The sequence below is a fragment of the Trachymyrmex cornetzi genome, unplaced genomic scaffold (assembly GCF_001594075.2).
Source record: "Trachymyrmex cornetzi isolate Tcor2-1 unplaced genomic scaffold, Tcor1.1 scaffold65, whole genome shotgun sequence".
Taxonomy (NCBI): Eukaryota; Metazoa; Arthropoda; class Insecta; order Hymenoptera; family Formicidae; genus Trachymyrmex; species Trachymyrmex cornetzi.
The window spans coordinates 981,620-996,478 of NW_017299970.1; the positions used below are offsets into that span (position 1 = coordinate 981,620).

At 28.4% G+C, this 14,859-nt stretch overlaps 3 protein-coding genes across 3 annotated transcripts in view; all 3 read left to right on the plus strand.

The window, feature by feature from the left end:
• LOC108767123 (uncharacterized) overlaps positions 1-1,126 on the plus strand; it is a 3,094-nt gene extending 1,968 nt beyond the window's left edge. The window contains exons 4-6 of the mRNA XM_018516844.1: positions 391-536; positions 861-993; positions 1,076-1,126. Coding sequence (XP_018372346.1) covers positions 391-536; positions 861-993; positions 1,076-1,126 — 330 coding nt within the window. The remainder of the gene's footprint in view (positions 1-390; positions 537-860; positions 994-1,075) is intronic.
• The window catches only part of LOC108767122 (mannosyl-oligosaccharide 1,2-alpha-mannosidase IB), a 396,105-nt gene that overhangs the window by 372,104 nt on the left and 9,142 nt on the right, over positions 1-14,859 (plus strand). The window lies entirely within an intron of this gene.
• Positions 8,860-9,872, plus strand: LOC108767125 (uncharacterized). Its single transcript, XM_018516846.1, has 4 exons — positions 8,860-8,880; positions 9,004-9,146; positions 9,460-9,592; positions 9,822-9,872. Exons 1-4 carry the CDS (start codon positions 8,860-8,862, stop codon positions 9,870-9,872), a joined length of 348 nt encoding a protein of 115 aa, XP_018372348.1.

The window sequence follows — 14,859 nt, forward strand, 5'->3', positions numbered from 1 at the left end:
TACATATCTTGGTAGTGCTAGTGCCGGCGATACTGTAACTTTGAATCATTATAACTTGAAAAATACTTTATAAAAAAATATTTCATTATAACGTTATGGAAAGCTCTCGACATCAGCTATTAGATTCTTGAATAAAAAATAGGGTATTCCATTTAAGAAAATCAATGTAACCTTGACCTGACCTTGGCTACGCAACCCAACATCAAACTGATAGGATCAGTAAATAGATATTTTTAAACCATATAACTTTTGTCTGAAACACTTTTCTGTAAAACTTATATTTCCCGAGATATTTAGGTGTTTCGACCTTTTTGGGACACCCTGTATATATATATATATATACGATTAATTATTGTAAGATTATAAAGCATTCCTAATTTCTTATCACAGCTCTTTTTAGCTATTCAGTATCTATCCAATTTAGAAGAATGTATTACCGCTATATTATTAGTTCTTGGTCATATTTGTTATATATTTTTTGGCAATTACACTAGCCAGAAACTAATAGATCAGAGTACAGATGTATTTTACAAAATGTGAGTATTTTGTATATAGCAATTTGTAAGTTACAATAAATTGCTAGTTTAATAGATAAACAAATTTTAACGCATTCTCATAACAGCAAAAAAATTTAATGTTATTTATATTATACAAAAAGTAATATTGAAATTATTTGTAACATATATGTATAATTGTTTATTGGCGATTTTATTCAGTAATTTGAAAAGATAAAATGTAAAACGTGAAAGATGTACATTTTTAATAAACGTTGTATTTTATTTATATATTATAATAACTGTGTAAAAGTTATATTTGACTATATAAACACAATACTAATTATTGTGTCCATATATTTATAGATATGTGTCACAATGGTATGACGCTCCACTCCATGCACAAAAGTTACTGTTATTCATGATGCAACAAACCATTAAAGGTACTGCCATATCCGTGGGTGGCATATTTATCCCATCGTTGGAAGGCTTTGCAACAGTAATTAATCACTTCAATTAGTTGTGATCAATTAGTACAATTTTATTACTTCTGTGTGTACAAAATAAATCTCTCGTTTCAGATCTTCAGTATGTCAGTCTCATACTTTACAGTAATTTGTTCTATTGTCTAACATAAGAAGTTATAATTATAAATTCAGTCACAAGTAGCAGTACACATCTTACTTAAAAGTCTAATCCTCAGCATAGTTTTTTCTGTATAACGTAACAATAAAAAGATCTTTATAAAAACATACTAATCCATAAATAAATCATAAACCAATTAGAAATGAAAGCGTCTTGTGAACATTTTAAATTATTATTATTAATTTATTGTATCTATGTTTGTAACTATATAATATATTTATAATTCTATATGATAAGAGGAGAAAAAATAATAGCAATATAGCTTGATTAATATTCATATAGCATTCTTAATTAATTGAGTAACAAATTTGATGAGTAATAATGTCGATTTGTTAAATATATTTATTACATCGTATTGTACATACAGATATTTGTGATGCTGAAAAGCATGAATAATAGTATCTTTTAGTAGTATAATTATCTCAGCATCTGAAGTACTATAAATACATCGGTAATCCGATATAACTTTGAACAATGATGCGAAGTAAACACTTTATGTTGCAGGCGTTGCAGCTTACCAGTTTATTGCTGTCTTAAATCATGTAATTTAGCCTATGCGTTTGTAGTGTGCACTGTTAAAGTTATAGCTGATTTGCACTAATTTAACATGAAACCGATTAACTAGCAGTTCTGTTTTGAAATAGAGGAAATTGTAATTAACTCCACTCATTTAAACTATGTTAATACGTTATTTAAATAAACTTAAATATGGAATTTATTTAGAACGAACTATAAAAACATAATAAAATATGACATAACGTATAAAATAAAGTTATAACATAAAACTCCGTCCATGACTGCAAATTAAAAAGATTATATATAAATGTCAAAAGAACTTTTACACGTGTAAAAAACTTTTCCTCTCTATATTATAAAAAATTATTAAAAAGTCTGTTCTATCTTTTAATAATAATTTAATAAATATTTCTAGATTTCTTATAAACGAATAACATTAGTTTAATATTACAAAAATAATAGTAAAACATTACTATTATATTTTGTGTGTTATTGAAGAATTAGAGAAGTCAGGAAGCTTCCCATATAAAGAATTGAAATAAACTGAGAGATATTTGCTGAGAGATACATTTGCGTTATTTTAAATGAGAGAAAAGTAAACTTAATATGTGCAAATTTAAATATTGAAAAGAACAGTTTACTGCAATTTACATTAAGTTAATTTACATTAGTAATTTACTTCGCATCTGTTCTTTTCGTGCGATATCAACTTAGAAAATTGTTACGTTATGGTCATTATCAATTATTTTATTATTGCCATTTTTATGAAAGAAGAAACTCTAAAGACAAAAGCATTCTATAGAGTACTTGTTTCTAATATATCTGAAAAGACAGCTAGTCCCTCTCATATGAATATAGTCGTGTCAGAGTGTAAGATGGACTTTATTGGAAGACGATATTATAAAATCTCCATATTTCTTTTGTGTAGTCTTGGCTTATGGCCATCTCAGACAACAAAGTGCATACAAATTAAACCTATACTTGTCTATACTCTATTCTGCTCCTTGTTATTTGTAGAGGTGACTTAATCCTTATTATTTAAACACTTCATGTAAAAAAAAATTAACTTTATTTATTTAATAATTTGGAATTTTGTTATTATTGCAGTTTTGTACATTAATTACATCAAAGCATAATTTGCATGAGATCCTGAAATTTCTTTCTCATTTTTTGCCTGGTATCGTCTTTATTGTGAAGTATAACGCTTATTATATTAATTCTAAAAAAGTGAGTTGCATAGCACACGCAGTGATTTAATTGTTCACAATGGTTTAATTTTCTCAACTTCGAAGGAGGGTATCAATTTTACATGGTTTTGCAACCACTCGGGGATTGTTTTATTTCTATGTTTTTTTATGTATTTTTCTTCGTAGAAACCGAAAATGATCGTTATAATTACGCTAGACTGAAGGAAAAATTGGTACATTGATATAAAGTGAATAAAATCCTTATTCGCATTGTTATAAAATCACTGTCAGTTAAGCCTCAATGATTTAGAAATTAATTTTAAATTGGGTCAAATGCGAGTAATATTGTACCACAAAATGTTAATTGGGTCATATTTTTCATTACGACATTGTTACAAAAACAAATAATCTTATGAAAAATATAAAAACATGAATTATTGCTTTCCAACTAATCTTTTTTACGAATTATTTTGTACTTTTAGATTCGATTTATATCGACTGATGTAATATTGATAATTGGCAACGAAAATTCTCTTATTTAGAAAACAGTAATAAATGACGAGATACCTTCTTTCTTTTTATTCGAACTTGAGACCGACAGTGATAAGGCTACATCTCCTATTTACGTATTTACATATTTATACACACACTTATATACATATATGTATAAATACAGAGTGTTTGATAAGTAACGAAAAAAACTCTCGCAATACAATTTTTGCAATAATTAACAAGATATTAATTACTAAAAATCACCGAATATTAGTTTTCAATATTTTTTCAAATTACTATCAACTTTACAGAAAAACTACAACAGACAAAAATCATTAATTTTCTTTTTATAGAACTCTAAGAATTTTTTCAAAATTTTTAAATAATTTTTAATTTAGAAAAATAGTTGCAAATAAGAAAATGCAATACAAAAATGTTGATAAAAAATTCTGAAAAAAATTTTTAGAGCTTCATGAGAAGAAAATAAACAATTTTTGTCTCTTACTGTTTTTCTGTAAAATTGATAATATTTGAGTAAAAAATTATTGAACATCAATATTTTGCTATATAAAGGTGATTTTTGGTAACTGATATTTTGTTAATTATTGCGAAAATTGCAAAATGTACAGGATTTTTCGACTCAGTTTAGTCCACTCTACCCCTATGCGAGGGTTTAATCGTTATTTATTAAACATCCTGTACATATATATGTTATACATATACAGTTTTTTATAAGACTTGAAAGTTTCACTATTTTGACAAAATATAAAATATCTTGTAAAACTATAACCTCCAATGGCTTTGATCTTGATAAATGTCATCTAGGACTTGATCCTGAACAACATTCAAGAGGTTTTAGCCATCGGTCGGACACATTGCATAATGCTAATGCCGGCGGTACTGTAACTTTCGAGGCTTATAATTCAAAAAGTTCTTAATGAAAAAATATTTGATTATAGTATTCTGGAAAACTCTCGAGATAAACTACAAGAATACGGAATGAAAAATAGAGTGTACCGTTTGGAAAAATCAACCTGACCTTCATAAGACTTTTAAACGACTATTCAAGGTCAAATCAATGATATCATCTTATTTATATCTCGAAACCATACAACTTTTATCTGAAAAGTTTTTTTCTAAAATGTTCTCTTTCCGAGATAAAAGGGGTGTACGGGTGGTCTCAGACACCCGGTATATACAGGGTGAGTTATTTTAATCGAACCAGGTAAATATCTCGACAAATATGGAAGATACGGAAAAATGTTTCAGACAAAAGTTGTATGATTTAGAGGGGGACATAAGATAGTATCGTTGGTTTGACCTCGGATAGTAGTTTGAAAGTCACGTGAAGGTCACCAATTTCTTAAATGAAAACCCCCATTTTTTATTGCACATTCTTGTAGCTTACCTCGAGAGTTTTCCAAAAACCTACGTTGTACCTCTTATTTTTATCTTTACGTAGAAATGAATTTTTAGTGCAAAAATGAAAATAAGAACGATCTCTAATAACCTTGATCTTGACAAATGATCCAAGTCATGATCCTGAATAACATTCAAGAGGTTTTAGCCGTCGCATCGGTCGGATACCTTGAATAATGTCAATGCCGACGGTCCTGTAACTTTCGAGTCTTATGTTCACAAACTACTTAATAATTAATGAAAAAATAATTAATGAAAAAATATTTTATTATAGTGTTTTGGAAGAGATAGGCTACAAGAATATGCAATGAAAAATGGGGGTTTCCATTTAAGAAATTGAAGGTGACCTTTACGTGACTTTTAAACGACTACTCAAGGTCAAACCAATGGAATCATCTTATGTCCCTTTCTAAACCATACAACTTTTGTCCGAAATATCTTTCCGCACCTTCCATATTTGTCGAGATATTTTCCTGGTTCGATTAAAATGACTCCCCCTACATATGTGAATATATAAATAGGAGATGTAACTGTACCACTGTCGGTCCTAAATCCGAATAAAAAGAAGGAGGGCATCTCGTCATTTATCATTGTTTTTTAAATAAGAAAACTTTTTCGTTGCAATTATCAATATTATAGTCGATATTAATCGAATCTAAGAATACAAAATGATTCGTAAAAAAGATTAGTTGGAAAGCAATAATTCATGTTTTATCGTATTTTCAAGTTTTATATTTTTTATAAGACTATTAATTTTTTTGTAACAAATGTCCTAATAAAAAATATATTCTAATTAACGTTTTGTAGTTTTGTATTACTCGCACTTTATCCAACTTGGAATTAATTTCTAAATTATTGAGGCATAACTGACAGTGATTTTATAACGATGCGAATAAGGATTTTATTCACTTTATTTCAATGTACCAATTTTTCCTTAAATTTGGTGTTATTATAATGATTATTTTTGGTTTCTACGTAGAAAAATATATAAGAAAACATAGAAATAAAACGATCCCCGAGTGATCGCGAAACCACATAAAATTGGTACTCTCCTTTCTGATAAAAATTTATCTTTGCTTTATAGTTTGATTTGACAGGAAGATTATACATAAAGGAATATAGATACAAGTATTTCAAATTTTACTTTAATTATGCCCGTAGTTAAAAAATACAAAAAAATTTTTTATTATTACATTGTAATAACATATATATTTGTATCAGAAAATATTAATGAAGTTTCCATAAATTTTTTTAATAAGTCGTGATAACATATAATGTATACATATGTATTATATGCAGGGAATGGAAAGTTACTTTTTAAAAGTAACAAGTTACAGTTACTCGTTGTTGAGTAGAAAACGTAACAAGTTATCGTACTTGTGAAAGTAACTTTTCGTTGCTTTTCCGTTTTTCTTTAAAAATCAACAACTACCAATCACAGCGAACGAGTGCCTAGAGGCTTTCTCAAGCGCTATGAGTGGCTTGTGTCCAATCGAACCGTGTCCAATCGTGTGCAAAGTAACGATAAAAGTAATTGTAAAATTTGTTACCAAAAAATGTAACTACGTTACAGTTACCACAAAAAAGTAACGCAGTTACTAGTAAAGTTACCAAAAAAGTAACTGTAACTTTATTACAAGTAACGAGTTACTTCCATTCTTTGATATGTGTGTGTGTGTGTGTGTGTGTGTGTGTGTGTGTGTGTGTGTGTATATACACATATACAGGGTGGTCCACTTAAATCGAACATCTTGAATATTTCGCTTATTTTTGATGATACAAAAAAACGTTTCAAATGAAAGTGAAACAGTTTCGAGGGAACGTATTTTGGTTATGTTGTTTTTTTTCTAGGTGGAGGCGCCAAAAAGGTATGAAGGTCACCTCCATTTTTTTAAATGGAATTATGTGATTTTTTTTAGATAACATGATTCCTCTAATTATTTTGCATATAAAAGTATTAAAGTAGAGATATCAAAAAACTAATAGTTTACGAGATATTTTATACTTTATTCTGACAAAAAATTTATTTAAGCAGATGTTCAAAATGATGCCCTCGGACTTCAATACATTTTTGGAAATGATATTTAAATGAAAAACAGCAAGAAACAAAAATTGTTTATTTTCTTCTCATAGAGTTCTGAGAATTTTTTCAGAATTTTTTGTATCGCATTTTCTTATGTTGGTAAAAATAATTGCCACTAAGAAAATACACTACTAAAAGATTGATAAAAAATTCTGAAAAAATTCTTAAAGTTCTAATAAAATAGACAATTTTTGTATCTTGTATTTTTCTATAAAATTGATAGTACTTGAGTCAAAATTATTGAAAGCCAATATTCGGCGATTTTTAGTAGAAATGCATCGGATATTCGGAAAATATCCGGCACTTTTTTAATATCCGACCGGATAGCCGGATATTATTAGTATCTGGGAATATAGCCGGTTGAAATTTAATATTTTTTTTTTAATTGTTGATTTTTTTCTTATACAAATGTTCTGGAAATAAGTATGCATATTTATGATGCTATAATATCTTATATATTGTTGATATCCTGAAAATGTCGAATATCCTATTCGAAGAAATTTTTCTCGGATATCCGATCGGATATCCGATGTTACATTCTGTCCGGATATTCGATATCCGGTATCCGGTAATTTTATGATCCGGTGCATCCCTAATTTTTAGTAATTAATATCTTGTTAATTATTGCGAAAATTGCAAAATTGTAGAGAACTTTTCGATTCAGTTTAGTCCGTTCTAGCAGCGCACGAAATATTTGACGATTATTCTGGAACACCCTTATATGAACTAATATATATATATGTATATACATAATTTTGAAGCTCTTAAATATCGCGATTATAGGTTAAGTTGCTGATGGATGAAGTACAAAATGACTGGAACGCTTTACATGACAAGAAGGAAATCGAAATATTGGAAAAATATGCTCATATAATGAATATTTTTACGATTATTATTATGCGTAAGAAAGGAAAAATATTTAGGAGTTTTATTTAACTCTTCCGAAATCTATTTAATTAGAAAACTTACCTATAAGATTATTTTATTTCAATATTTCATAGTATCATTATGTATCTGCATAATCGTCTTTTCCTTTACGGAGTTCTTGCCTATTTTTCTCGATATTGTTGTACCATTGAATGAATCTCGACCACTTAACACGCACGTGCCGACGGAATATTTTATCGATCCTAAAAAATATTTTCTTCTTATGCTAATACACGAAATTTTCGCGCTTGCCACAGGAGGCTTTACATTGGTTGCTACTGGTACAATAACTTTGGCATATGCGCAACATAGTTGTGGGATGCTAAAAATTGTTAGGTGAGAAAATTCAATTACGATTAATGTATAATGAAATTGTTCTTTGATCGAAAAAAAATTCTTAGCTTTCGAATAGAACGTGTATTAGATAAGAACATGCTGCGAAATTCCAGCTCTCAAATGGAACGTATAATCTGCAGTAGAATAGTACGTGCCATAGATTTACATAGGAAGACTCTAAAGTGCGTATCAGATTGAATTTATAACAATAAGCGTTGTAAGTGAAAAGATAATTAAAATTGTAGATGTAGATGTGTGTGATGTTTATTTGTACATTTTTATATGTATCAAATATCACAGAAAAAATAATTATTATATTGTGGATTTGTTTACTAAGTTGATTAAGTATTAATTATAAAATGAGGATTAAACACGGTCTACGATACGTTGGTTTTATCGATAATTGAACAAATTGCATGAAAAAATAAAAATATATTTAATATACAAAATTAATTTTTTATTTAAAGAACATAGTAATTATTACAAATTTTATAATAAAACAATTTTTGTTATAATATTTTATAGCATTTTTAAATATATATTAATTTGTTATAATTATTATATATTTCTTAGTATTTATTATATATTTATTAATATTTCAGTTAATATTTATCGAAAATGTTATAATGAGATAACTCAAAATGATCTCCCATTAATATATTAATAAGACCTTTTATTTCTTCTTTAAAGATTCTGTGATCGAATTTTATCATATTTTACGATAACATTTACTATTTTAATTATAACTGGCGTTATTTCCATGAGTGTTAATTTATATTATGTAAGTACAGTATTTAATAACTTTGCTTAAATTAATTACATAAATAAATTTTACATATACCTACTTGTATTCAATGTGTTAAACAATCACATTCAAACATTTTATTGTGTAATAACACTGCAGCTGCTTTTACCGTCTACGAGACAGAATATAGCAGAATTGTTATCAAGTATTACAGTTGTGTCGGCTCATTTTATTTATATGTTTGGGGCCAATTTTGGCGTACAAATAGTAACCGATCATAGTGACGATATTTTTAATGCAACGTGAGTATTTATTAAATCATTAAGTGTAAAGTTTTTTTTTATTTTAACAGTAGTATAATTTAGTTAAAAAAAATTGAACTTAGAAACATATAAAAATAAAAATAAAAGTTTTGTAAGGCACAGAGAAATATTGATATAAATTGAAATATCATCGTATATAACTATTCTCTCTCCCCCTCTCTCTCTCTCCCTTCCCTCTCCTTCTCTCATCTTATCGAATTTTATATAAAAACACACAAAATTAATCATAAATACATTTTATATTTAACTATATGTATCAACAGTCAAATTTAATCTATTTTGAATTCTTTAGATGTAATGCATTGTGGTACATTGCTCCATTATCATCGCAAAAAATATTTTTATTTTTAATGCATCGTACAATAAAAAGTTATAAACCAGTTCTCTGCAATATATTTGTGGCATCGCTGGAAGGTTTTGCTACGGTAATATATGTATAAGTATAGTAATTAAAAAGACGTAATAACAAATTAAAATGCAAGATCTATTATATTAAATGAGCAATTAAGATGTAAATTATTTAAAAATAAAATTTAATTTTTGCATAATTTTGCATAATTTTCAAATCTCCCATAGTTCAATTAATTACTATAACAACTAAAATTAATTCCGTTTCTGAAATTAGAAATAGAAAAAAAGATTATATTTTTATAGCTAGTTACCACATCATTGTCTTACTTAACAATACTTTATTCTATACAATAGCGATGTAATATCGCTGATACTTTGTCATGCTAGTACATATGCAATGTTACAAAAGAAATTCAATAATATGCACTGAGAAAATTGCAAGGTACGTAATTACAAATAATATTATAGCTTATGTATGTTTGTACTTAACATCGTGATTGTTTACAGCACATCAAGCATCTTGTTAAATCTTTTATTAGTGATTTTGTAAAAATTCGCGAAAAAGATTACCTTACAAAACGTTAATTTTCAATGATGTAAACAATAAACATTTTACCTGCACATATGACTTTTATTGTACAAATTTATTCTACATCTGAGTTATATTTAAAAGTATCGATATAATATGAAGTAGAAATTACCAAAATGCCTGAAATTCAATTGTAAGAGGTTTATAAGAATTTAACACATAATAGTTACAAGATAATATTGAAATAAGCACATACATAATTATTTCCTATACTAAAATTGTTCTGCACTTTCTGGAATCAATATTATCATTAATGAATAGATTTTCATTCTAAAGTATTTCATACATCAGAACTTCCTTTTATACTATGTAAGGTAAAGAAATCAATAGAATTCGAGAATTAAATTTGGGCATGATCACGGGACGCGCACGGAGAATTGCTGCGTGTTTTGTTGAATAGAAAGCATGCTGAGTTGCGTTACAAAATTCCATTCTGTCAACTCGAGTATTATTTTATCCTTGTCGGTCACCGAGTGTTGAATAAAGATAAAAGATACTCGGAGTTGACAGAGCCAAGTTTTGGAACGCACCCCTGAAATGATGCTATTTTACTTTAGCAAATACTCAACTTATTCGCGAACAGCGATTTTCCGCGTGTGTTGCGAGATTGTCCGAATGTCCAAACGATAGCAATCAATACCGGCTCTTGCAAACGACAAATAAAATACATGCGTATAGTGCATGTAACACGTCATTCAAAATAGAAGATTGCTTTCGAAAAGCTTCTAATGTTTTACCTTATTAAGATATTTTTAATTGCTTCAAGGTAGAATTTGTTTGTCCACTGAAATTTGTTGTACTGTGAGCTGCGCTCTCGCGCCAAGTTACTCTGCCTATACGCCAGTATAAACTATAAGAACGTAATGTGAGGTATATTTTCTTATAACATTGACAATTGCCGCAAAAATAATCGTATTTATGTAGCATCCTATTATTTCAAATGGTTGATGAAATTATAGCACTTTTTGTTCTCACTGCATAATTATAGAAAATTATTAAATTACATAGCCTACCACATATTTTTTTCTTACAAGAGATAGCTTGCGGAAAATAAAAAAATATTTAGTACGATGTTATTCAGTAATTCCACGATATTTTCATTCCCACATATTCCGTGTACTAAGTAAGATGGTTTTTTCTGGTGAACGTTATTACAACATTTATCGGATTATGTTAACAGCGATTGGTTTGTGGCCTTATCAAACACCATTTATTATGCAAGTACAATCTGTGTTCTTCCTTGGCGCATATTATTTCATACTTTTATTCCAGGTATTTTGCAACCCTTTTCTTCTTACACTTGACATTTCTTTGGATGATTCTTTAAGGAGAAGATGGTATTATAACCAGTATAGATATATTGGCTCCGCTTAATAAGTATCTCCGCTATTAAGTGACGAATTCTAATGATTACTTATGAAATTATTTGCTGTGTTACACCATCTTCTCCTCTACATAAATTCGATATATTGTTATCATACTTATGTGTTGCAGTTTACGACTTTTTTGACAACAACGTGCAACTTGGAATTTATTTTTAAAGAACTATCATATATTTTCATTACCATGTTATATATTATAACTTATAACTCTTATTATTTTAATTCTAAAGGAGTAAGTACTATTTATAGTTTTATTTTTATGGAAGAGCCTTTTTACCTCGAAACTTTGAATTCACATAAGTAAGAGAAATTTCAGAAGCATTAATTGTTTAAATGATAGGTGAAATATTTATTAAAACAAATAAAATTGGACTGGAATTCAATCGAAGATAATAGTGAAATTAGAATATTAGAGAAATATGCTAATGAAAATCGTCTACTGTCACTAATTTTAAGTTGTAAGTAAATTATGAAATATAGATAATAAATAACATTTTTAATATATGCCTGTCTGTTTGAAATTTTTACTGTTTACCTATGATAATTAACAAGGTTGTATGTTATCTTGTTATTTTAAATGTCCAGTTGTCGTCGCATTTGCTATATTTTTTATTATAATTATTGAATTGGTACCAGTCATTCTTGACGCTGTCACACCGATGAACAAATCTCGACCACGTAAAGTAAAAATAGATTTCGAACTTTTTATCGACGAGGAACAGTATTTTTATATTTATTTCATATATGAAATCGTAACAATAATAATTGGAATATTTACCATTCTTGCAACGGGAACATTATCGTTCGCGCTCATCAGGCATTGTTGCGCCACTTTTAAAATCGCTAGGTATTTGCGTTTGAATTTTGACGAAGAAAATTATATATCTTTAATTTTTTGTTGATTATATAAAAATTGTTTGCAGTAATATAATCGAAAAAACAGTGACTCAACATACGCTTCAAATTCCTACTTGTCAGAAAACAACACAGGTGATGTGTCAGAGAATTAATCGTGCTGTTCATATTCATAGAAAATCTATTCAGTTAGTCTTTACTTAATTTATTCTTTTATCATGTATTATACTCGATTCACATTAATTTTAATTTTTAAAAATTACATTTTTAAATACAATTAACTCAAGGATATGAATTAGAATTTTTTTCGCTATTGAAGGTTTTCTACATTTTTTATGAATATTATGAACAAATGGTATTTCCCTTTAGTGATAATCAGCGTAATGTCTTTAAGTTGCAATCTTTTTCGAGTAAGTAATGCATTTTTTTACATATTACATTTTTACGTTTCTTACATTTAATTTTTTACATTTAATTCAATTTTCATAGTTATGAATTCGTATATTATATGTAAATTAAAATTTATGCTTGAATAATAATACAATACATTTTTATAGTTACTTAATGCATTAACTGTGTCAAAGGAATTTTCGGAAATAATAATGTGTATCGGTTTGGTAACAGCTCATTTTATGGTTTTGTTTTCATCTAATTTTGTTGGACAAGCAGTTTCCAATCATAGCGCAGAAGTATTTAGTGCCGCGTAAGTATCATGTATACATTAAAATCTCCAATGAACGAAATCAATTCATTTATACGAAGTCATTGTTTACATGCATGATATTTTTATTATGATAATTTCTAAACTACTTTGTCTTCCAAATATAATTATAAATTTTAATAATCCATTTTTCTAATGTCGACTAATCCATTTATTTGACGAGTAACTCAGTGTCCATATATCGTATGACATTTTTCAATAATTGTTTAACTATTATGTCCATTAAAAATAATGATATATTAAGATCCAGTTTCACAACTGACGGTTAACTCTTAACCGAGGTTCAACTTATTCATTATCTCTTTTCAATTCTAGAATTGGAAAAAGATGAGAAATAAGTTAAACCTCGGTTAAGAGTTAACCGTGAATTGTGAAACTGGGCCTTAGAAGTTAAATTACAGGAAAAGACCAAGTCTCTACTTGATAATTATAATAATAAGTTCATTATATTGAGTTAGAAGAATGTACAAAATTAGTCTAACTCCAAGGAATTTGCTTTTGTTTGTTGACATTTAATGTGTTAAATAATCTATTATATGTATTAAATTGAGAAAGTTTAAAGAGACATTGTTAATTTAGAATGATATTTACAACTAATTATAAATATTTGTCAACTAATTATTTCACAAAATGAGAAAATTGAACCCATTTTCTGTCAAAGAGGATCTTGGTATTTGATAATGTTCATTATATTGTAGTTAAAGCCCCTTGCACGATTTGTATGAAATAATGTTTTTAGTTAGTTTGCTTTGAATTTGTAATATGTTGCAACTCTTGCATTTGTGATCAAAAATTTCATTGGTCGGGTAATATACTTTTATGGCTAATTGCTGAGATGTATATACACGGTGTTTGGAAATTAGTGATAAGTCTTTTGCACAAGGGCAGAATGAACTAAACTGAGAAGAAAAATTCTCTCTATCATTTTACAATTGTCGCAATGATTAACGAGTTATTAACTTATGAAAAAATAACCAAATTCGCCCAGCCCATCGCCAAATGTAAGCGCGCGACAGGATAGGACTGCCCAGCGCGGTGAAACGCGCGTTCACCGTCACTAGGCACGTAATGTCTAGCGACAGCAATTGCCACTTATAAACAGCGTATCTAGCGATGGACGCATGCCTTGCCGCGCGGGGCGGGTACTACCTAGTCGCGCGCTTGCAATTGGCGGTGGGCTGGACGTATTTGGTTATTTTCATAAGTTAATAATTCGTTAACCATTGCGACAATTGTAAAATGGTAGAGGATAGTTTTCTTCTCAGTTTAGTTCATTCTGCCCCTGTGCGAAAGACTTATCATTTATTTCCAAACACTCTGTATATATAGAATTATTTGAACGTTTCTTTTACATGATCCGTTCTTACGTCGCGGTCTCCTGGACTTGTATGTTCATACATATATGTATATATAGGTAAGAATGAGTTTCCGTGTAGGGCGCGCGCGCGTTTGTACGTACCATTTCAGCAGAACATGAATCCTACGCCTTTGTAATTAAATATCTCAGCACTTGTACAATACTGCTGGATTCTATGTTGAATATTATTGCTGATACAAGTAGAAATTAACAAGATAATTCAGCAGTAAATAAAATTAAGAATTATCGTCATATATTATCATCGTTATGATTTCGATTTTTAATTCTAATAACATCTTTAGATACATATACGCACGCATTCATGGATATTCATACACAGACATCAAGACACATTGTAACGTCGCGGATATCAAGTGCATGTTTTACATATACAATTCTTGTAAATTTTGTTATACTTAAATTCTAAAATGAGTAAA

What these genes read in the sequence shown, in the direction of transcription:
- LOC108767125 (XM_018516846.1), top strand. Translation starts at nt 8,860, where the DNA reads ATGAGTGTTAATTTATATTAT. An exon ending in TGAGTGTTAATTTATATTAT is followed by an intron (nt 8,881 to 9,003) that starts GTAAGTACAGTA and finishes ATAACACTGCAG; the next exon opens with CTGCTTTTACCGTCTACGAG. An exon ending in CGCTGGAAGGTTTTGCTACG is followed by an intron (nt 9,593 to 9,821) that starts GTAATATATGTA and finishes ATATTTTTATAG; the next exon opens with CTAGTTACCACATCATTGTC.